Raw genomic sequence first — 24,612 nt, 5'->3', positions numbered from 1 at the left:
GAAAGAATAGCAATGTAAGGGTGGGGGAAGAGAGGAACACTGTCTGGCAGAATGTGCAGGGACTAGATTGCCAACAGATGCAGTGTTGGGAGCCTGTGGGGCAGGGAGGTGGGGAAAAAGGAGCGAAAAAGAAGAGAAGGGGGGAAAGATGAGTGGGTGCATTGGCAGAGGGTGGCACACAAAGAGCGTGGGAGACAAGAATAGGGAGGAGGTGATGAGACAGAGGAGGTGAAAACTGTAGTGCGGAGGGTGTGGGAGCAGTGTGTTACTGTAGGTTGAGACTGGGATAATTTTGGGAGCAGATAATGTCTTGTAAGGATAACTTCCATCTGCGCAGTTACGGAAAGTTGGTGGTCGAAGTAGGATCTTGATGGCGGGGGGTGGAGCAGCCATTGAAATCAAGCATGTTGCTTTTGGCCACAGTTTGATGGTGGATGTCCAGCCTGATGGACAGCTGGTTGCTAGTAATGCCAGTATAAATAGTTGACCAGTGATTACAGCAATTATCTGACTACTCCAACTATAAACTCTGCCATAGTGATCCCATCCCAGAATTCCAAAATAACATCAAATACCTGCTTAAAACATTAGGCCCTTCCCAGAATATCTCCCTGGTCTGTATTTCTCTCCGTATCCCTGTCATTCTCCACAACCAACGTTCACATGCTCCCCAAACTCCACAAACCCAACAATCCTGGATGTCGCTTTGTAGCTGGTTATTGTGCCACCACTGAAAGAATTTGTCGTCATTGTCCAACACCTCCAACCATTTTCTCGAAATCTAGTCTCCCACGTCAAAGATACCAACCCCTTCCTTCACCAGCTCTTCACCATCCCCACCACTTTACCTCCTGGATCACTGTTGATGCCACTTACCTATACACCTACAATCTTCATACCGTGGTCTTTCCGCTATTGAACACTACCTTTCTCATCGTCCATCTGACTCCAAACCCACTACCTCATTCCTCATGCACCTTACTAACTTCATTCTAACATACAATTACCTCTCCTTCGAAGGCTAGGTATACAGACAAATCTGCAGCACAGCCATGGGTACCTGCGTGGCACCCTCCTATGCCAACCTGTTTATGGGTCATCTAGAGGAAACCTTCCTAGCCTCTGAAAACCGCATACCCCTGGTGTGGTTCAGATTCACTGATATCATCTTCGTAATCTGGGTACAGGGACAAGACACCCAATCGTCATTCCTTCACAACCTCAACACCTTCCCTCCCATCTGCTCCACATGGTCCTCCTCAACATTGATCACGTATCATCATGCCCTGAAATGAGGGGCATTGTACCTAAGGTCCTTCCCACTTCTCCTAAAGTGGAGTTTTGTTGCCTTCCCAACCTTCACAACATCCTAGTCCGTCCCTATGCCACTCTCAAACGCAACCCCTTTGCTAGAAGTATCATATCCCTGTAGAAGATCCACATGAAAGACCTGCACAATCCACCAGCTCAGCACTTTCTATTCCACTCCTGTCACAGCTTATCCTACCTTGTCAGAGGCTGGACCACCTCTGAAAGCAGGCTTGTCGTACACCACCTTTGCTGCAACCAGGATCAACAACCATTGCTAAACTGTGGCTAAGAGCGTGGTAGAGCACCCTGTGGCACAACATGCAGCCGAATATAATATGCTTGATTTCAGTGGCCTGCTTCATGATCTGGGCCTTCTGGATCCTCCCCACCTCCACCAGTTTTTCTGATCTGTGCAGATGAGAGTTATACCAACACATTCTCCAATGCCGAAATTATCCTGTTTTCAACCTACCTTAACCTACTTCCATCACACCTTCCACCCAATAGTTTCCACCCCCTCTGTCCTATCACTTCCTACCTATTCACTTCCCCTCACCATCGTTGTGTGCCACCTTCTGCCAATGTATCCGCCGTCTCTCCCATTCCCTGTTCGTCTTTTGTTTCCATTCTCCCCACCCCCTTCGTGCCCCACAGTCTCCTGATGCTGCACCTGGAAGTGTTGTCGTGCCACCATCTAGTCTCTGCAAGCTCCACCAGAAAGCGCTCTTCTCTCCCCCCCCCCCCCTCCCCCCTGCGGGTCCAGGGGTTAGAATAGGCCCGAGGTATTCCTGCCTGTCGTAAGAGGTGACTAAATGGAGTCACACAATTTTCGGCCCTATAAGTTCAGGTTCCATTTTATGGTTTGACCTGCCACTTTCCAAATTCTACAGAAGTGCGGGCCATATGGGGAAGGACACCTTACGTGGTGCACGAGTTACCTATAGTGCCCTTAGATTCGATCTTCTGAACCTCTTGTCATGGCTTTGCATCTCCACCTGCAATTCAACTATTTGGGTGAGGACACTTTCCGGAGTATGTCATTTTCTTCACCTGTCTCCCCCCGCCCCTCCCCCCAAATGACTATTGGATTTCTCTGCACTCAATATCCAGCACGGTAGCCAGTCCATTGTGGTGGGGCCGTCATGGACCCATTTGGTGGTAGCCCCCTCACACCGCAGGGATTGCACTACTGATGCCTGAGCTGTAAACTCCCCACATTTGCCAAGGAGTAGATGCCTGCCTTCCTGGGGCATCAGGACTCTCAGCAACAGCCATCAAGCCAGGTGGCCTTTGCTGTGGCTGGGTGGCACCCGGGGGGAGAACCCGTGATCGGATCAGTGCGGATGACCTGCAATGAAGTGGACTAAGTCATCTCCTGCTGGTGACTGTACGGCATCAGCAGTCTCTAAGAAGGGCAAGATCAAGTACAATGCTGACAGATATGACCCTAAATCATTTCCCTCCGTCGCTGCACCATGGGAGGAACTTAGGGCTACAGAAGGAAGAGTGTCATATTCGCCTCTATATTTAGTCTGTAGCAGAATGGACGGGGGCTCGTTTCTCCCCATGAAGCCTCAGTTTTTAGTTGAACATCTTGAGGATACGTTTGAGGAAGTGACAGTGCTGATAAAGATGAGAAGCAGTGCAGTCTTGATTAAGACAGCATCCCCAGCTCAATCCCGGGCGTTAATCGCTTGTGACCAGCTGGATGATATTCCTGTTCCCATCACTCCCCATAAAAGCGTCAACATGGTCCAAGGGATTATTTTCCATCGCGACCTCTTCTTGCAGTCTGACGACGAGCTCCGCGCCAGTCTAGAACAGCGGGGTGTTCATTTCATCTGGCGTATTTACAGGGGAGCCAAAGACAACAGGGTTGCTACCGGTGCCTTCATCTTGACCTTTGAGGGTGATTCACTGCCTGAAAAGGTTAAGGTGATGGTTTACCGCTTTGATTTAAACCGTACTTCCTTCCCCCTATGCTGTGCCTTGAGTGCTGAAAATTTGGGCACATGCCTTTCCGCTGCACATCCAATGCCACACATTGAGACTGTGGACGTCCACTGCATCCAGATGCTACCTCTGCGCCTCCTCCCACTTGTATCAACTGTGGAGACCAGGACTCCACCTGCTCACCAGACTGCACGGTACTCCAAAAGGAGCGGAAAATTAAGGAGTACAAGACCCTGGGCCGATGACTTACCTAGAGGCTAAATGGTAATTTGAACTATTACAACCATTCGTCTGACGTCCACATATGCTGCAACGACATTACCATCGCCATCACAGGTACCAGTCGTACCACACACTGCTGCGAACAGTGGGCTCACTGGGCCCCCAGAACACATCTGCCTCCTTTGTGGTAGGGAGGGAAATCTCCTTCCATTGTTCCCAAAGTACCTACTTCGGGAGCAAGGACCCCCAAATGCAGGGGACATCAGTCCCCTCCCCCCAGCCAGAGAAGCAACAGTCTCCTCTGGCTCCTCTCGTGTGGAAGGGGTCCCTTGGGACCTTCTCTCCCAAGGTCTCCACTAATGCCACGGCGGACACTCGCCAGTAGCTAAAGGAGCCAAAAGCTGCTGGACGAAGAGAAAGGGCACTCTGGCGGCCCCAACACCACCACTCCCTACCAATTCTGCACCTGCGGATGAGGTGGAGGTCTCAGCATCCCCTGAAGACCTGGATCTCTGAAAGGGTTCCTTGGTTCACTCCCTCTGCAGGTTTCTGCTAGTGGAAAAGATGACATCCGCCAGCTGTTTGTAGGGCTTTACGCTCATCCTCAGTCCTGGAGACTTAATTAGTGAAGCCCTTCCAGCCAGGGAAACCCAAGGAGCAGTGAGAGAAATACAAAAAGAAGATCCCCAACACAAAGGGAACTGCGGTGGCACCCATGCCACCACTACCTACAAGCTCTGCATCTGCAGATGAGGTTGAGATTCTGGGGTCCACTGTGGACCTAGATCTCGCTGGACCCTCAGACACATTTTATATAGACGGCAATAAGTTGGTGGCAGCAGGTAACCCTGAGGTGTAAACTGCCTCATTGAGTGTTACATGCCTTCCCAATCTCACGATGACATCATCCTCCAGTGAAATTGCGGCGGTTTTTTCCACTGCCTGGCTGAGCTACAGCAACTGTTAAGCTTTAGACTTGCTTCCTGCATTGCCCTCCAGGAAACTTGGTTCTCAGCAATGCGGGCCTCTGCCCTCCGCATCTATAAGGGATATTACAGGAACTGTAGTGACTATAATGGAGTGTCAGGTGGAGTTTGCGTTTATGTCCTAAACTCAGTTTGTAGTGAAACTGTGCCCCTTCAAACCCCTCTTGAAGCAGTGGCTGTCAGAATAATTATGACACAGGAAATAACTGTCTGCAATGTATATTTTCCTCCAAATGGTGCAGTACCCCTGAATGTATTTGCTGCACTGATTGATAAACTCCCTAAACCTTTCCTTCTTACAGGAGATTTTAACGCCCATAACCCCTTGTGGTGGGCACCGTGCTTACTGGCCAAGGCAGAGATGTCGAAACTTTACTGTCTCAATTCGACCTCTGCCTCTTAAATATTAGGGCTGACACACATTTCAGTGTGGCTCATGGTAGTTATTCGGCTATTGATTTATCAATTTACAGCCCAGGACTTCACCCATCTATCTACTGGAGAGCACATGACGACCTGTGTGGTAGTGTCCACATCCCCCATCTTCCTGTCACTGCCCCGGTGTTAGGCCCATGGATGCCTACCCCGATGGGCTTTCAACAAGGTGGACTGGGAAACTTTCACCTCTGCTGTCACCATTGAATCCCCCCCCCCCCCCCCCCCCCCACAGGAACATTGATGTTATGGTTGAGCAGGTGACTACAACAATCCTTTCTGCGGCAAAAATGCGATCTCTCACTCCTTAGGGTGCCCCTGGTGAAAGACAGTCCCTTGGTAGTCGCTGTAAGTCGCTGAAGCAATTGAGGTGTGTCGGCAAGCTCTACAGCGGCAAGCTTCCCTGGAGCACCCCATAGCCTTTAAACGGCTCCGTGCCTGCGTTTGAGCAGGAGTGTAGGGGGAGATACGTCTCGATTCCTGGGTGCCATACGTCACTTTCCTAAGTCTGGGCAAAGATCAAACTTCTTTTCGGGTACCAGACCCCAACAGGTGTTCCTGGTGTTAACATAAATGGTGTGTTATCTACCGACGCAAACGTGATTGGTGAGCACTTTGCTCGAGCCTCTGCATCGCAGAATTACCCCCCAGCCTTTTGCACTCTCAAAAGGCAGCTGGAAGTGAAAGTCATCTCGTTCACTGCATGCCACAGTGAATCCTATAATGCCCCATTTACAGAGTGGGAGCTCCTGAGTGCACTTGCACATTGCTGCCACACTGCTCGTGGGCCAGTTCAGATCCACAGTCAGATGATAAAACATCTCTCATCCGATTATAAGCAACATCTCATCATCATCTTCAACCTGGTCTGGCATGGTGGCATCTTTCCATTGCCATGGCGGGAGAGCACCATCATTCCAGTGCTCAAACCCGGTAAAAACCTGCTTGATGTGGAAAGCTAACAGCCCATCAGCCTCACCAACGTTCTTTGTAAGCTGCTGGAACGTATGGTGTGTCGGCGGGTTGTTCTACTACTGATAATCTTGTACCCCTCGAGTCCATCCGAACAGCCTTTTCCAGACGCAACACCTGGTTGCCACCTTTTTTGATTTCCGAAAAGGTTATGACATGACCTGACAACATCGTATACTTGCCACATTGTATGAGTTGGGTCTCCGGGGCCCGCTCCCGATTTTTATCCAAAATTCCTATTGCTCCGTACTTACCCTGTCCCAAGTCGGGGCCTCCCATAGTTCCTCCACCCGTATCCAGGAGAATGGGGTCCTGCAGCGCTCTGTACTGAGTGTATCTCTATTTTTAGTGGTCATTAACAATCTAGCAGCAGCTGTCAGGCCATCGGTCTCACCTTCTCTGTATGCAGATGACTTCTGCACTTCTTACTGTTCCTCCAGAACTAGTGTTGCAGAGCGGTGCCTACAGGCAGCCAGCCACAAGGCGCAGTCATGGGCTCTAGCTCATGGCCTCCAGTGTTCACCCGTGAAGTTGTGTGTCATGCACGTCTGTCGGTGTTGTACTATTCATCCGGAATGCTAACTTAATGATGATGATCCACTCATGGTAGTGGAGATATATCGATTCTTAGAACTGGTTTTTGATGTTGGATTGATGTGGCTTTCTCATCTTCATCAGCTGAAGTAGAAGTGCTTGCAGCACCACAGTGCCCTCCGCTGCCTGAGAACGCCAACTGGGGTGCAGATTGCTCTACGCTGCTGCAGCTCTGTAGAGCCTTGTTCAATTCTGCCTTGAGTATGGGAGTCTGGTTTATGGTTCAGCAGCACCCTCAGCGTTGAGTTTACTCAATCCAGTGCACCACTGTGGCTTTCGACTGAAACACGATCTTTTACGAGTCTGGTGACCAGTGTCCTGGTTGAGGGCGGAGTCCCTCCATTGAAGGTTAGATCTGCACAACTGCTCGCCAGTTATGTTGCTCACATTCGTAGTTCTCCTGAGCATCTGAATTACCTCTCCTTTTCCCATCCCTAGTGTTTCATCTCCCGCATTGGAGGCCCAGGTTGGGGCTTCCAATTGCAGTTCGTGTCCGATCCTCTTTCGGAACTGGAGTCCTTGCCTTTACCACCTATACTTGAAGTCCATTCACGTACACCTCCATGGTGTACACCTAGGCCGCGACTTTGCCTGGACCTTTCACATGGCCCTAAGGACTCAGTTAACCCCACTGCTCTCCGCTGTCACTTCTTCTCGATTCTTGACATGTACCGAGGCCATGAAGTGGTTTACACTGATGGCTCGATGGCTGCCGATCACGTCCGCTTTGCGTATGTCCATGGAGGACATATTGAACAGCATTCCTTTCCAGATGGCTGCAGTGTTCTCACTGCTGAGCCGGTGGCTATATCTCATGCTCTTAAGCACATCCGTTCATGGCCTGGGGAGTCGTTTCTTCTACTGGTAGAGCACGTGCCCACGAAAGGCAAAGGTTACGAGTTGGAGTCTCGGTTTGGCACACAGTTTTAAAATGCCAGGAAGTTTCAGTAGAAAGTCAGTCTCTCGTCTGAAAATTGCATTTGCATTGTGTAACATAGCGATGCCTTAAAGATAATTATTTGAAGTTACTACACAATTTAAACAGTGTCTCTGTTTCCCACAAATTTGTGTTGGTTGGCTTAAGGGCTTTTCAACAATTGAATTACTCTAACTGCTCTCTTCCGCAAGTGCCTTGTTTCTAATCTCAGTCCTGTCTTGCAAATATTGATGAGACTGATCTGTAGTAGTTGTGTTTGAGAATGAAAGGAGCTATTGCAATTGTGAGGTGTTTTAATAAGTAATCATTACATATAATTATTTCACAGATGAAGTTGATATGCTCTTTTCATACAAGAGTTCATCCATCACAATGCCTAGAAGTTTATGTTTATTGAATGTTTCAGCAGCAGGCAGTGATTGAGCATTTATGTTCACTTGAGGTTGATTTTAATGTAAGAAAAACATCATCACTGTTGTGTTATGCTTATGTAGTGTTGGTTCATTCAAAATAAGATATTCTGTGATTAGATTTAAGTTCTTTTTATTGTTTTTCACTTCTAATAAAGGATATATCATCAGTTTAGTTCACCAACTTCAAGTTGCATATGCTGTGTAATATTATTAATGTAACCAAGAAGAAAAATGACCCAAGAATGCTTCCACATGGGATTACATAACGGAATCTTGGATATCGATTTTAATATTGGGATCTTACCTTCATTCTTACAGTTCAGCACATTGTCTTGTAACATGGAGATCAGAATTTAGGAAGTCTGTTATTAGTCCTCTTATACCATATAGGTTCCTAATTTGCATATGAGAGGTTAATGATCACAAGATCGAAAGCCCTGGACAAGACCCAGTTACTTAGTTTCATTTATTTAGTCTATTCAATACTCAATGGAAGAAGTTTCTGCTGTTGTTATTGTGAATCGTTATTTTTGGAATTCATGCTGCGAGATGTTCAGCGGCTTTTATTAAGAGAAGAGATATTCCATTTGGCCAAGATTCAATCTTTCAAGTAAATTGTCAAATGTTGAGTTCAAAAAAATTGTCCCATATCTTTTTTGGCAGTGATTGTTGTTTTTTTTCACACATTGATTGTATCTCATTGATTTTTCAGAAGTTCGGGAAAAGTCTTCTAACTACCAGAACTGACTGTTAAATAATTGTTAATGTGATAGGGTCAGCAGCTGTGATAAATTTTTTGAAAGATTTCTTAAAGCCTTCAGCTGCCATTCCCTTTATTTCCTGCACAATTGTACAATTTCGGCCTTAGGCCATTTTTTTCGAGTATCTAAAGTGGATACATTAGTGACACTTGTGCTTTTGATGTGGGAACAAGTCGTATCAGTAGATACACTAGGCGCATTATAATTTACTTTAGGGATCATTTTTTAGTAGCAGATTATGTCAATACATCGTTACTCCTATGACATCATGTTATGCTAATAAAATAAATCTGAGGTATTCATGCTATTTTAGGAGCACATTACATTTGAGCAGTTGTTGCAAAGCTCTTATATATAACGTACTTAACACTAGGAAGATTATAATTATTTTACAGAAATTACATAACTTGCATATGCTTTTGTTCTTAGTTTAATTCAATTATCATTCGTCATTGGTGTAGATATGACTGTATGTAATTTCTTTAAAATAACTTGTAAATATTTGTTTTGTTACTGTAGGAGCCTGTTATTTCTGAATAGTTGGTACAAAGATTTTATATATCGCATCTGTCGCAGTACTCTGATGAAACAGTACTTAGAACTATGAGAGACGAGTTAAAACTGCTTTATGGTTGCGTAAGGGTGTAGTGATAATTTTACATTCTATGCTTCTGTAATGCTTTGCCATAGAATTGGTATAAAGTTTTCTAGGAATTTCCCATTTCACAGGTCTTTTTGCTCATTTAAAACTCTGTCTGGCTGATCTTTTAGATGTATGTAAGTTTCAATTTCTTCCATTACATCCATGATTTTTCCTTTCTGTAACTTTCGTAATATTTAAAGTGATCCATCTATATTAGGTATTTTGTGGTCGGTGTCTTTTAAGTATGCAGCAAATGTGGATGGGTTATTGTTGTATGTTCTTTAAATCGTGTACTAATTATTCTTCCTGTTTGCCCAATATAAAATTTTGGGCATCCTTCACAGTTAATTTTGTAGATTCCTGATTGCAAAAACGGTTCTGATTTCCATGGTATGTACCCCAACAATCATTGTACATTGTTAGTGGTTCTGTAACTGGTGTATAATTTTGTATCCTTGAAACAGTGAGTAATTTTGTCATAAATAATACCTAGATATGGCCATACAAGCACTCTGTTTTTCTGTGGCTCCTTTTTGTCTCTAGTTAAAGTTATTTCATCTATGAGACTGGCATGTGTTTCATTGGTTTTCGTTTTGAACGATATGCGTACCAACTTTTTAGGATAACCATTGCTTATAGCTACATTTTGGAGATGATGATCAGTTTTTAGTTCATTTTATATAAGAGCTTTGCAACAACTGCTCAAAAGTAATATGCCTCTAAAATAGCATGAACACCTCGGATTTACACTACTGGCCATTAAAATTGCTACATCACGAAGATGACGTGCTACAGATGTGAAATTTAACAGACAGGAAGAAGATGCTGTGATATGCAAATGTTTAGCTTTTCAGAGCATTCACGCAAGGTTGGTGCCAGTGGTGACACCTACAGTGTGCTGACATGAGGAAAGTTTCCAATCGATTTCTTATACACAAAAAGCAGTTGACCAGCGTTGCCTGGTGAAACGTTGTTGTGATGCCTCGTGTAAGGAGGAGAAATGCGTGCCATCACGTTTTCGACTTTGATAAAGGTCGGATTGTAGCCTATCGCGATTGCAGTTTATCATATCGCGACATTGCTGCTCGCGTTGGTCGAGATCCTGTTAGCAGAATATGGAATTGGTGGGTTCAGGAGGGTAATAGGAACGCCGTGCTGGATCCCAACGGCCTCGTATCACTAGCAGTCGAGATGACAGGCATCTTATCTGTGGGGCTGTAATGGATCGTGCAGCACTTCTCGATCCCTGAGTCAACAGATAGGGATGTTTGCAAGATAACAACCATCTGCATGGACAGTTCGACGATGTTTGCTGCAGCATGGACTATCAGCTTGGAGACCATGGCTGCGGTTACCCTTGACACTGCATCACAGACAGAAGCACCTGTGATGATGTACTCTACGACGAATCCTGGGTGCGTGAATGGCAAAACACCATTTTTTCGGATGAATCCAGGTTCTGTTTACAGCATCATGATGGTCGCATCCGTGTTTGGCGACATCGCGGTGAACGCACATTGGAAGCGTGTATTCATCATCGCCATACTGGCGTATCACCCGGCATGATGTTTTCAGGTGCCATTGGTTACACGTCTCTATCACCTCTTGTTCGCATTGACGGCACTTTGAACGGTGGACGTTACATTTCAGATATGTTACAACCCGTGGCTCTACCCTTCGTTCGATCCCTGCGAAACCCTACATTTCAGCAGGATAATGCACGACTGCATGTTGCAGGTCCTGTATGGGCCTTTCTGGATACAGAAAATGTTCGACTGCTGCCCTGGCCAGCACATTCTCCAGACCTCTCACCAATTGAAAATGTCTGGTCAATGGTGGCTGAGCAACTGGCTCTTCACAATACGCCAGTCAGTACTCTTGATGAACTGTGGTATTGTGTTGAAGCTGCATGGGTAGCTGTACCTGTACACGCCATCCAAGCTGTATTTGACTCAATGCCCAGGCGTATCAAGGCCGTTATTATGGCCAGAGGTGGTTGTTCTGGGTACTGATTTCTCAGGATCTATGCACGCAAATTGCGTGAAAATGTAATCACATGTCAGTTCCAGTATAATGTATTTGTCCAATGAATACCCGTTTATCATCTGCATTTCTTCTTGGTGTAGCCATTTTAATGGCCAGTAGTGTATTTTAAGAGCATAACATAATGTCATAGGAGCAACAACATATATGACATAATCTTGTATTAAAAAATCATCCATTAAGTAAGTTATAAGGTGCTTAGTGTATCTACAGATATTAGTTGTTTCTACATCAAAAACACAAATGTCAGTAATGTATCCAATGTATGATAATTCCGTTTTCAATACTTGAAAATAGCGTAGGGCCAAATTTGTACAATTGTGCAGGAAATAAAGAGAATGGCAGCTGAAGGCTTCAAGAAATCTTTCAAAAAATGATTATTAAATGTTTTATTAATTCATTTCTGCATTAATTTAGTAACCTAAATAATGTGTGTTCCCAGCTGCTAGATGCTTCTATTTTGAGCTTTGAGTTAATTTCCAAGACCTCACATACTGTTGCATTCCACAGGAAAAATTAATTACTGATTTTAATTGAGTTTATTGCCATGTGTTGAATTAACTATTTCTTCCCTGTATGCTGCACAAAATTTTTCAAGGAAATCTTCATGTACTGACTTTGACTTGTTCGCCAACATTTCATTTTCTCTCTCTCAGTACTGTATTACTGACAACTGGATACTCTCGTCTCACATTCATTATATTCTGTTCTCTCAGCTCCTTTTTTTTTTTTTTTTTTTTTTTTTTCCAGCGTCAATGGATTTGCTTATCTGATCAGGATAATGTTGTGCTTTTAGATTATTTAGGGGTTTCCTGTAAGTTTTTCTGTAGGCTTTGTATTTTTTTAAAAGGAAGCATTGCTGTTCTGTGTCCGTGAAAAGCACAACTAGGTCTTTCATACCTTCACTTAATTTGATAATTTTGGTGGAATATTAAGATTCTCGATACTGTTGCACATGTCCACTTGAAAACATAATTTAAATATTTTATAGAAATGTTCCCAACTTTTCACTAGCGTCATCAATTTTTTGTACCTGCTGCCGATCTGTTTGTGGAAGAACCTCCTTAAGATTTGTTTTGTAACTTTTTATTTTATAAATAAGTAAATCACCATGGCAATATTTTGGGGGCTATATTAATCTTTATGGGTACAGTTGTATAACCAAATAGAGCATTTTCGATAGTCCTCACCACCGATTTTCCCCTATTTAAATTTGTAATGATGTGGCCAATGAAAGACTCTGATTCAGGTGTTGTTTTTGTAGCTGACGAATTTATATGGGTATGGTTATGGCACTGTCACTTATTAGAATATCTAAGATAATTTACTTTATGGTCTGAACAGTGTTATGTTCGTATCTGCTTGTTTTTTGTTTGTTAGTTGGAAGTTTAACCAGAAGTTCTACTAAATGGTGGAAGATCATCATTTTTTGGAATCCTCATATCCCAAGTGTTAATAAGCTATTCCGACAAAGCTTTAATTTAACTATCATTTGTTCAGAGCCCATTTCCATAGAACTTTTCATCAACCCAGTTAATTTTTTCACAATGAACATTACTTCTGACATAAATATGCTCGGCACACACGTTGTGTATCTTTTCACGAGATACATTCAAAATTTTAGATTTATTTAACTTAAAAACATGATTCTCTTCAGTCTTGCACAGTATATACACTGAGGTGATAAAAAGCCATGGGATATCTCCTAATATTGATCAGTCCTCCTTTTGCCCAGTGTAGTGCAGCAGCTTGATGTGGCATGGACTCATCAAGTCACTGGAAGTTCCCTGCAGAAATATTGAGCCATACTGCCTCATAGCCATACATAATTGTGAAAGTGTTTCTGTTGCAAGATTTCGTGCATGAACTGACCTCTTGAGTATGTCACACCACACTTGAAACCTACCATCATCTCAACTAAAAGCAGGGCTCACCTGACCAGGCCATGGTTTTCCAGTCATCTAGTGTCTAACCAGTATGTACATGAGCCCAGGAGGGATGCTGCAGGTGGTGATGTGCTGTTAGTAAAGGCATTCGTATCACGCATTAATGCCAGATTTCCCCATAGTGTCCTAATGGGTATGTTTGTCATATGTCCCAGACTGATTTGTGCAGTTATTTCACACGGTGTTGCTTGTCTGTCAGCCTGACAACTCTAAGCAAACACGGCTGCTCGTCATGGTTGAATGATGGCCGTTGACCACTGCATTGTCTGTGGTGAGAGTTTTAATGCTTGAAATTTGGTATTCTCAGTGCACCTTGGACACTGTGGATCTCACAACATGAAATTCCCTATCGTTTTCCGCGATGGCATGTCCCATCTGTCTAACTTCAGTTACCATTCTGTGTTCAAAGCCTGTTAATTTCTGTTGTACAGCCGTAATCTTGTTGGAAATGTATTCACATGAATCAAGTGAGGGCAAATGACAGCTCTGGCAATGCGCCACTCTTTTATACTGTGTGTGCGCAATACTACCGACACCTGTACATGTGCATATCACTATGCCATGGCTTTTGCACCTCAGTGTAAGTGTTGTGTAGTCTCTCCCAGAAATAGATCTAATTGTTCTATTTTGTCAGCAATGTGCTGGATGTTTTGAAACATTATCTTAAATCTTTTATCTTCTGTGGTGCAGTCAGCAAGTGTTCAGCCTTCATGTGTGTACTGTGAACAGTGTCTTACACTAAAAACGTGACTTCAAGTTCACTGGTAAACAAACTTTATTTGCAGAGAAATTATCAAATAGCATCATAACATTGCCTTCACCATCTGTATGAGAAGGACATTGGAGCCAGTAAACTGCCACTTTGTCTGAATTTTAGACTCCAGGAAATACCTTGCCACTTTCAATATAGTTTCAGCAGATACCATTCCAACGTTGACATCCTCACTCTCATGGAGGTGTCTATAGTAGGCTTACTTACATAACCATCACTAGCTGCTTGCGCTCTCTCTCTCTCTCTCTCTCTCTCTCTCTCTCTCTCTGTCTGTGTGTGTGTGTGTGTGTGTGTGTGTGTGTGTGTGTGTGTGTGTAGATCTGTTACTACTACTTGGAGACACATCCTTGAATATCTACACGTGTGAGGCTTCTGGGGATGTCTTCATGTATTTATATGGGTCTCCCACTGTTCACATAATTATGTATCAAATTAGTGGAGTTTCAGATAACTTTGCACAAGAAAACGGCATCTCTCACCACAGTGTTTTAACTGTGGCTTTGTTTTTAATAATCATAGGTAGTATTACATCCACAGTAAGGAGTCCTACCAAATGCTTCAGTTTTGTATTCATCTTGGAACAAGTATGTGCGAGCTGCAGATGATTATCAAAAGGCTGAAGGAATGGCTATTGAAACTGATTTTATGTGTACTGTATATTGTACAAAACTTAAATTGGGGGACATCCTTTTAAATTTTAAAGAGTTAGTGATTTATTGGGGTTTATTTTAATCAGAAGCTTATGTGGCTGCTGCATACAAGGGACTTGAATACCCAATCCCTTACAGTCTGTAACATTTTTAAATGTGTTGCACATTGGGTACAGAAAACAGACCAAAAAGGTCAGCTCCAGTTTTTTAGAGCTTTTGTGTGGTCTGTGCTTGTATATGGACACAGTGTGTGTGTTACTAGACCATCATACCTCAAGTATGCGATACATTTCACCATGAAGACATTAACTTGGCCACAGGAGCATTTAGAACAAGCCTCATTCACAATCTATGGTGACCCTGGTGAGCCACTACTTCTCAACAGGTGACAGTTACTCTTGGTGCAACAAGCTGTAAAATTATGGGAAAAGGATTTGGAAACGATCAGGGAAGTTTTATTTAAAAGGTTAAACGATTTTTTAAGATTATTCTGGAATATATTATCGGGTAAAGGCGGTGTTTTGGTTATCCGAACAGGCACCATTGCTAATGAAGAAAAAAGTGAACAATAAGATTGTGTTATGGATACATAAGTATAATAATTACAAATGTTCCCATGTCCCTTCTTCAAATGATTTATTACACGTCTTCAACACTGCTGTGTCACATTGGTGTTTCCTTCCATTATCATCGAAACATTTATTGTGATGTACTTTCATGGAACAATAAATAAACATTAATACAACATTTAAAACTGTCCCAAATATTTCCACAAACAATAATACTTGGCATGCACACATTTTTTACATAAGTCATCATGTGTGTCCTGTGTCTTTCAGATCAGACAGCTACTAATTAATTAGTGTACACTGGTTTGCTTATTAATAAACATATCTGACCTTGCTATCTTTCATCATTACAACACGTTATTGCCATCTAGTGGCCACAGAGCACGTCTTTTAATCACCTTAAAAATTACTGCCACAAAGCATATACAAGTATTGCGTACAGTATACAATACCGTTGCTCATGCTCCCATGGAGTGGCTTTTCAGTAGTTTTCTGCAAGCCATGAGACAATTTGTTTTTTGACTTATGTGGGGATATGTTCTCAATATTAGCAGATGCTTCCCCCATGAACCATGGACCTTGCCGTTGGTGGGGAGGCTTGCGTGCCTCAGCGATACAGATGGCCGTACCGTAGGTGCAACCACAACGGAGGGGTATCTGTTGAGAGGCCAGACAAACATGTGGTTCCTGAAGAGGGGCAGCAGCCTTTTCAGTAGTTGCAGGGGCAACAGTCTGGATGATTGACTGATCTGGCCTTGTAACATTAACCAAACCGGCCTTGCTGTGCTGGTACTGCGAACGGCTGAAAGCAAGGGGAAACTACAGCCGTAATTTTTCCCGAGGACATGCAGCTTTACTTTATGATTAAATGATGATGGCGTCCTCTTGGGTAAAATATTCCGGAGGTAAAATAGTCCCCCATTCGGATCTCCGGGCGGGGACTACTCAAGAGGACGTCGTTGTCAGGAGAAAGAAAACTGGCATTCTACGAATCGGAGCGTGGAATGTCAGATCCCTTAATCGGGCAGGTAGGTTAGAAAATTTAAAAAGGGAAATGGATAGGTTAAAGTTAGATATAGTGGGAATTAGTGAAGTTCGGTGGCAGGAGGAACAAGACTTTTGGTCAGGTGATTACAGGGTTATAAATACAAAATCAAATAGGGGTAATGCAGGAGTAGGTTTAATAATGAATAAAAGAATAGGAGTGCGGGTTAGCTACTACAAACAGCATAGTGAACGCATTATTGTGGCCAAGATAGACACAAAGCCCATGCCTACTACAGTAGTACAAGTTTATATGCCAACTAGCTCTGCAGATGATGATGAAATTGATGAAATGTATGACGAGATAAAAGAAATTATTCAGGTAGTGAAGGGAGACGAAAATTTAATAGTCATGGGTGACTGGAATTCGTCAGTAGGAAAAGGGAGAGAAGGAAACATAGTAGGTGAATATGGATTGGGGGGAAGAAATGAAAGAGGAAGCCGCCTTGTAGAATTTTGCACAGAGCATAACTTAATCATAGCTAACACTTGGTTCAAGAATCATAAAAGAAGGTTGTATACCTGGAAGAATCCTGGAGATACTAATAGGTATCAGATAGATTATATAATGGTAAGACAGAGATTTAGGAACCAGGTTTTAAATTGTAAGACATTTCCAGGGGCAGATGTGGATTCTGACCACAATCTATTGGTTATGAACTGCAGATTGAAACTGAAGAAACTGCAAAAAGGTGGGAATTTAAGGAGATGGGACCTGGATAAACTGAAAGAACCAGAGGTTGTTCAGAGTTTCAGGGAGAGCATAAGGGAACAATTGACAGGAATGGGGGAAAGAAATACCGTAGAAGAAGAATGGGTAGCTCTGAGGGATGAAGTAGTGAAGGCAGCAGAGGATCAAGTAGGTAAAAAGACGAGGGCTAATAGAAATCCTTGGGTAACAGAAGAAATATTGAATTTAATTGATGAAAGGAGAAAATATAAAAATGCAGTAAATGAAGCAGGCAAAAGGGAATACAAACGTCTCAAAAATGAGATCGACAGAAAGTGCAAAATGGCTAAGCAGGGATGGCTAGAGGACAAATGTAAGGATGTAGAGGCTTGTCTCACTAGGGGCAAGATAGATACTACCTACAGGAAAATTAAAGAGACCTTTGGAGAGAAGAGAACCACTTGTATGAATATCAAGAGCTCAGATGGCAACCCAGTTCTAAGCAAAGAAGGGAAGGCAGAAAGGTGGAAGGAGTATATAGAGGGTTTATACAAGGGCGATGTACTTGAGGACAATATTATGGAAATGGAAGAGGATGTAGATGAAGATGAAATGGGAGATAAGATACTGCGTGAAGAGTTTGACAGAGCACTGAAAGACCTGAGTCGAAACAAGGCCCCGGGAGTAGACAACATTCCATTAGAACTACTGATGGCCTTGGGAGAGCCAGTCATGACAAAACTCTACCATCTGGTGAGCAAGATGTATGAGACAGGTGAAATACCCACTGACTTCAAGAAGAATATAATAATTCCAATACCAAAGAAAGCAGGTGTTGACAGATGTGAAAATTACCGAACTATCAGTTTAATAAGTCACAGCTGCAAAATACTAACGCGAATTCTTTACAGACGAATGGAAAAACTGGTAGAAGCGGATCTCGGGGAAGATCAGTTTGGATTCCGTAGAAATGTTGGAACACGTGAGGCAATACTAACCTTACGACTTATCTTAGAAGAAAGATTAAGAAAAGGCAAACCTACGTTTCTAGCATTTGTAGACTTAGAGAAAGCTTTTGACAACGTTAACTGGAATACTCTCTTTCAAATTCTGAAGGTGGCAGGGGTAAAATACAGGGAGCGAAAGGCTATTTACAATTTGTACAGAAACCAGATGGCAGTTATAAGAGTCGAGGGACATGAAAGGGAAGCAGTGGTTGGGAAAGGAGTGAGACAGGGTTGTAGCCTCTCCCCGATGTTATTCAATCTGTATATTGAGCAAGCAGTAAAGGAAACAAAAGAAAAATTCGGGATAGGTATTAAAATTCATGGAGAAGAAGTAAAAACTTTGAGGTTCGCCGATGACATTGTAATTCTGTCAGAGACAGCAAAGGACTTGGAAGAGCAGTTGAACGGAATGGACAGTGTCTTGGAAGGAGGATATAAGATGAACATCAACAAAAGCAAAACGAGGATAATGGAATGTAGTCAAATTAAATCAGGTGATGCTGAGGGGATTAGATTAGGAAATGAGACACTTAAAGTAGTAAAGGAGTTTTGCTATTTAGGGAGTAAAATAACTGATGATGGTCGAAGTAGAGAGGATATAAAATGTAGACTGGCAATGGCAAGGAAATCGTTTGTGAAGAAGAGAAATTTGTTAACATCGAGTATAGATTTAAGTGTCAGGAAGTCGTTTCTGAAAGTATTTGTATGGAGTGTAGCCATGTATGGAAGTGAAACATGGACGATAACCAGTTTGGACAAGAAGAGAATAGAAGCTTTCGAAATGTGGTGCTACAGAAGAATGCTGAAGATAAGGTGGGTAGATCACGTAACTAATGAGGAGGTATTGAATAGGATTGGGGAGAAGAGAAGTTTGTGGCACAACTTGACTAGAAGAAGGGATCGGTTGGTAGGACATGTTTTGAGGCATCAAGGGATCACAAATTTAGCATTGGAGGGTAGCGTGGAGGGTAAAAATCGTAGAGGGAGACCAAGAGATGAATACACTAAGCAGATTCAGAAGGATGTAGGTTGCAGTAGGTACTGGGAGATGAAGAAGCTTGCACAGGATAGAGTAGCATGGAGAGCTGCATCAAACCAGTCTCAGGACTGAAGACCACAACAACAACATTAGCAGATGATGGGATGTATGTCGGCTGCATTTTAAAACTTTATGAATTGTCCTGGGTTCACCCTAAACTCTTAGATTGGAGGTTTTATTGTGTTGCAGAGTGAGTGGCTCATCCCATATTAATCTAGTGCTCAGCCAATCACAGTTTCTGCTGTACTGCTTTACATCTTTCTCTGTTAATTGTTTGAATTTATATTGATACTTCTATAGCTTTCTTTTAACCACACTACTCTTCTAAAGATTTTTGTAAGGCTATCACAATATCAGGTGGATGTGCATCCAAAAAAAATATATTGTCATCATGTTTTAGATTATATTGTACTGATGTGGAATGATAGCAGCAATTTTTTTTTTCAATATACTTCATTTTAGAAAATTTGTACAACAGAAAGAATGTATTTCTTACTTGCCACATCATTTGTACCCATTGCACAGATGGCAAAAATTACTGCCTTTTAAATCTATATCTTCAGTTTTTATTGCTCTTGCTCTTGTCTTCACCAAACTTCTTACTTGGGCATTATTTATGTTATGTAGAGCACTAGCTTCCTCTATTTCCTGACTATAAGTAAGCAAAAGCATGTTGCACTTAATTGGTGTGGCTTTTGTAGTGTAATTATCTTTTCTGTCATGTTCTTTAGAGGGTGAGTTATCGTTATTAATCATTGCTTCCTACAAATTCACTACATTTTGCAGCTGAAAGTTGATTACTGTTGTATTTTTCTTTAGTGGACTGTTTTTTTTTTTTTTTCTATCCACTTGCTGTTCGCGTGAGTGTTTCATCTTGACGCAATCATTATTACTTGCTGACGGTACACTGTGCCTATTTTTGTACATTAACTTACTTTCATTTACTAAGTTTTACACCTATAGTACTTCCTTTCCTCTACTTGTAACTCTGGTGCTTTCCATTTTGCAATTTGCCTGTTTTGTTATTTGGGACATGTCTTATTTCTGCCACTTAGAATTTTCACACATTTGATGCTTAAACTCGTGTATTGGAACATCCACTTTGAATGCATTAATTTCACTATTTCAGTTCCCATAGATTCCTCTTTTCACAGCAAAACTTGTCACTTGTATTCTATATCTACATCTTAAGGTAACCTTGCGAAAAAATAATTGCAGTTGAAGTAATATAGTGGGAAAAACAATGAAAGAAAATGATACAGAAATAAATAAAATTGTGAAAATGAATGTACAACTGTACAGCTCCAACACATTTTTAAACAGAGAATGAAGTAGACTTTACAGTTGTATTGTAATAATATTGGATTTGTAGATGTAAAATGAAAGGCAAGTATACTAATTGAAAGCCATACAAACTACCTGAGTGGTATTATTATTATTATTATTATTATTATTGTTGTTGTTGTTGTTGTTGTTAATTGGCCTTTAGACTGATACTTGGTTTTCAAAGTGTCATGCTCTGTTATGTATTTATTTTTTGGTTTCCAAAGAGCGATTCTGTCTATGTATTTACTCTTTGGATTATGAAGCATCATACCCTGTTATGCATTTAGTCTTTGGAAAATGTGTATGTAATTGACAATCACTAATATTTGTTTAAAACTATTATAAAAGTTGATTCAGAATAGGTTATGTGCTGTTCAAAGCTGTCACAAGGACTTTCAGGAGAACAAGGAAATAGATTATCCATCATGGAATCATTTACTCCCAGTGAAGGAATTGATGAGTACATTATTATTTTAAGTAGTTACATAATATAAAAAACCTATGAATTATTTGAAGTTTTGTTATCACAGCAACAGACAACATTCCAAAGCCAGACTGGAAGTACTAAAGTGGAGAAACAAGCAGTGCCTCCCCTTATTGAGTTTCCAGCAGACAAGATTTGGGATGTATATGTTACGAGTGCAGTATCTACAGATGAAGTGTGGGTTCGCCTTATTGGTGAGATGTATAGTGTAAGTATTGAAATGAGAAACTGACTTTTTTGTTGTTGTTTTTTGTGTGATTTCTCACATTGGTATAAAGCTTTTAATTTTTGTATTTATCTATGTATGTTTTTAATGACTGCAGGATCGCTTTGAAAAAATGGCGAGTGAAATGGAAGATTTCTACAGCCAAAAGAAGAGGACTGCTCTGAATCTGAGAGATGGTTCATTTTATGCCATTGAATCTGATGACTGCTGGCACCGTGTAGAACTTCTGGAAGTTAATGGAGATGAGGCATCTGTGTATTACATTGATCATGGTGATGAAGACACAGTACCATGTGATAAGCTTTGCGTGTTGGATCCTCAATTCGCAGCTCTACCCCAACAGGTAAAAGTGACTGAAATTTTTGTCTAGTGTTGGAAGGAATGAGATTTATCAATATTTTTGTACAATATTTAATATGGATGTTGCTGTAGAGTGAAGTAACTCAACTGCTAGTACAAAGTTAAGTGTGCAGCAAGGAAGCACGTGATATGCAACAAAATTGTCTTCTTAGAAAGTTGCAGTATTAGAGAAGGAAAGTTGCTACTCACCATATAGCGGAGATGCTGAGTCACAATAGGCACAACAAAAAGATTCACACAATTATATCTTTCAGCCATGAAGGCCTTTGTCAACAATACACACACACACACACACACACACACACACACACACACACACACACACACACATGCAAACCCAACTCTCACACAAATGCAACTAGCACTAGCACTAGCACTGAAACCAGTTGCCTGAGACTGCAGAAGTGTGTGTGAGTTGCGTTTGCGTGCGTGCGTGTGTGTGTATTTTTGCATCTATTGTTGACAAAACCTTAATGCCGAAAGCTATAATTGAGTGAATCTTTTTCTTGTGCCTATCACAACTCAGCATCTCCGCTATATAGTGAGTAGCAACTTTCCTTCTCTAACATTGTAACATTCCAGCCTGGATTTTCCATTGTTTGCTTCTTAGAAAGTTGTTAGGTATGTTTATTAAGATCGTATAAACAGTCAGAAAGAGTTTACTTGTGAAATTTCCAGTACATTGCATTTTTGTTTCAATTATTTTGTTGTGTTACTGAGTATATCTTCAGATGCTTTTTGCACAGACATAATAATAATGAAGATATTGAAATGCAGCAGTGTGCCATAAATGATGCTGTGACATCACACTCTCAAATTTTCAGTGGTTCCATGAATTTCTGTATTTTTTTTCATAGCAGACGAGCTGGTTTTGTGGCCCTGAATGTCAGCACCATTGTGTGTATAACCATGAGTGGAAGTAGTAATGGTGAACACTCTAATACTCTCACAGATGGAGGGCTGTCACATGCTATGCATCTGTACACACCACTGAACAAGTGCCCATTAATACTCTCACAGATGGAGGGCTGTCACATGCTATGCATCTGTACACACCACTGAACAAGTGCCCATTAATACTCTCACAGATGGAGGGCTGTCGCATGTTATGCATCTGTACACACCACTGAACAAGTGCCCATTTTGATCAAGAACAGAAACAGGTCGTAGATTGTGTCTTACATTTGCTTCTCTCTACACTTTGCTGGCAGTATCCTTAAGACTACGTCAGTCAGTGGTGTTGCCATTTTCATCAGCTGTGTCTGTTAATTTGTCTGATACTTCAGTCATTGATGATGATGCTCTTTGTTTGAATCTATGCTGATTTGATTTTCTCATATTTTCTGTTTCCTTGCCTGTCAAAAGTATCTTTGTTCAGTAATCGTCACACACTTTTTCGGCATGATACACGATTTTTCTCATTTTATTATGTCACAACAGGAAAACCTAATGTCACAGCTTCAAAGCAAACTGATGGTGTGGTATAGAGGTTAGCTTTTTTGGTTAGAGGTCCTGTGTTTGATTCTTGGGCTTCTTCTCAATCTTTTTCTCTGGCGTAAAGGCCAGCAAGGGGGCCCTCTCAGCCCCGTGAGACTAACTGAAAAGCTGCTTGAATATAAAAGCAACAAAATTGATGTAAAAGTGGCTGAAGTAGTGTTTTACCTTGAAAGCCTTTCACCAGGGTAGGTGAGACACAACGTTTATTTATTAGCAGCAGAAGCATCGGCCATTATTTTTTTGGATTAGAGAACCAGGTGTTTGACGTATTACAACTATGGATCTTATTCTTTGTTGGATTCCAGACAAGTTCATGTCGGATGGCAGTAGGAAGGGAAAATGTTGTCAGTATTATCAGTGCTTTTTAGTTTATACCAAAAATTCAGTGTTCCTTGTCTCCACATATTTTAAATACTTTCTTGTACTTTTTTAAACGATAGTCTGAAGTGTTCTTGTCTTAGTTATACAAAGTGAACACACAACAAAACTCTTCATTCTCAACAGTGAAACACTGCCTGGCACTTGGTTGAGTATATTCTTTGCATGCTGACATTTGCAATGTTTAGTCACATTGTAGAGTGTATGAATCCACGCTTTGTCTAAATAAACCACTAGCTACTTTAATTCTTATGCTCCAGGTTTTTGTAAAAAATGTAGTGATGTATGCTTTTTTTTGTGTATATTTCTTTGTGTCGCTCACTCTATCCCTTGATGGAACATATTTCTTCAGAGCTTCTTAGTTAGCCCTGAAATCCAGTTCTGTACAACAAAAGTTGCAAAGTTTTTGCATAGATGGTGTTTTCTAGTATTGTTCTTAATATTGTAGACATTGTGGCCCAACAACATATTTTGTGTACATCATCAGTGACATGTTTGTTGTTTGCAGTAAACTTATTCTGCTTTGAGACAGATGTTTAATTACCGCTCCATGTGGCATTGTGTCTCGCCTTACACAATTTGCACATCACGGACTAATATAACTCTTACATGTAAACACTTGCTTGCTCTTCCCATCCCCTTCTCTGGTGGTACTCAACACTCCTGTCTTGTTCTCATTGTCAGTGAAATTAATGGTATTGATAGCAGATTGTTAAAGTGAAGGTATTGTCTGCAATCACATTTTGTGCTCAAATTGCTAGGTAACTACACATGCTCCTTTGAATTGGTACGTGAGTGCCTAGCCATGTGACCAAGTTAGCTCCTGCTACAGCTGGGCAATCACTTTACTTTACCTTATTCAGTAATACTGTCTGATTTGTCTGTGTTACTCATTTTATGTATACATTTAATGGGCGAACTTCTTATAAAATTCATCGTGGTAGCATGTGGTAGTCTTGTAAATAAATTGTAAGTACACGTACAGGATATGAAGTGTAGACATTGATTGATTTTGTATGTTACAGGTGAAATGTCATTAAAAAACTAAAAAGATTGGAAGACTGGTTTCAGTTTTTTCATTCAGCAAAGTATGTTTTTGTGGAAGGCATGTGAAAGACCCATAAGATCAATGCTAAAAATTCTTCCTAATAAGGGTTACCTCATTCCTAAATTTTTAATCAGCATTTTGATTGACTTCATCCAGTTTTCTTCCTGTTGATGCTTGATGTGAATGAACAAGTTATAAGTGGCACAAAAGACAGGCAGTTCAAACAGTGGCTAGTGGCGGAGTTAAGAAAATATTTTAGGCCATTCTGGAGAGAGGAGTGTGAAAGAGGAAATGCTGATATAATCCACGATTGGCATTGGCAACAC

The 24,612-nt window shown here is 41.6% G+C and overlaps 1 protein-coding gene across 3 annotated transcripts in view; it reads left to right on the top strand.

Annotated features, from left to right (window-relative positions):
* The window catches only part of LOC126263227 (tudor domain-containing protein 7A-like), a 212,706-nt gene that overhangs the window by 79,160 nt on the left and 108,934 nt on the right, over window positions 1-24,612 (top strand). For all 3 annotated transcript variants that reach the window (XM_049960324.1, XM_049960313.1, XM_049960320.1), the window contains exons 10-11: window positions 20,824-20,985; window positions 21,101-21,346. In XM_049960324.1, coding sequence (XP_049816281.1) covers window positions 20,824-20,985; window positions 21,101-21,346 — 408 coding nt within the window. The remainder of the gene's footprint in view (window positions 1-20,823; window positions 20,986-21,100; window positions 21,347-24,612) is intronic.

This window comes from Schistocerca nitens, chromosome 1, assembly GCF_023898315.1.
Source record: "Schistocerca nitens isolate TAMUIC-IGC-003100 chromosome 1, iqSchNite1.1, whole genome shotgun sequence".
Lineage (NCBI taxonomy): Eukaryota > Metazoa > Arthropoda > Insecta > Orthoptera > Acrididae > Schistocerca > Schistocerca nitens.
The sequence above is the reverse complement of the archived record's forward strand: the minus strand, read 5'-3'. Positions and strand labels throughout refer to the sequence as shown.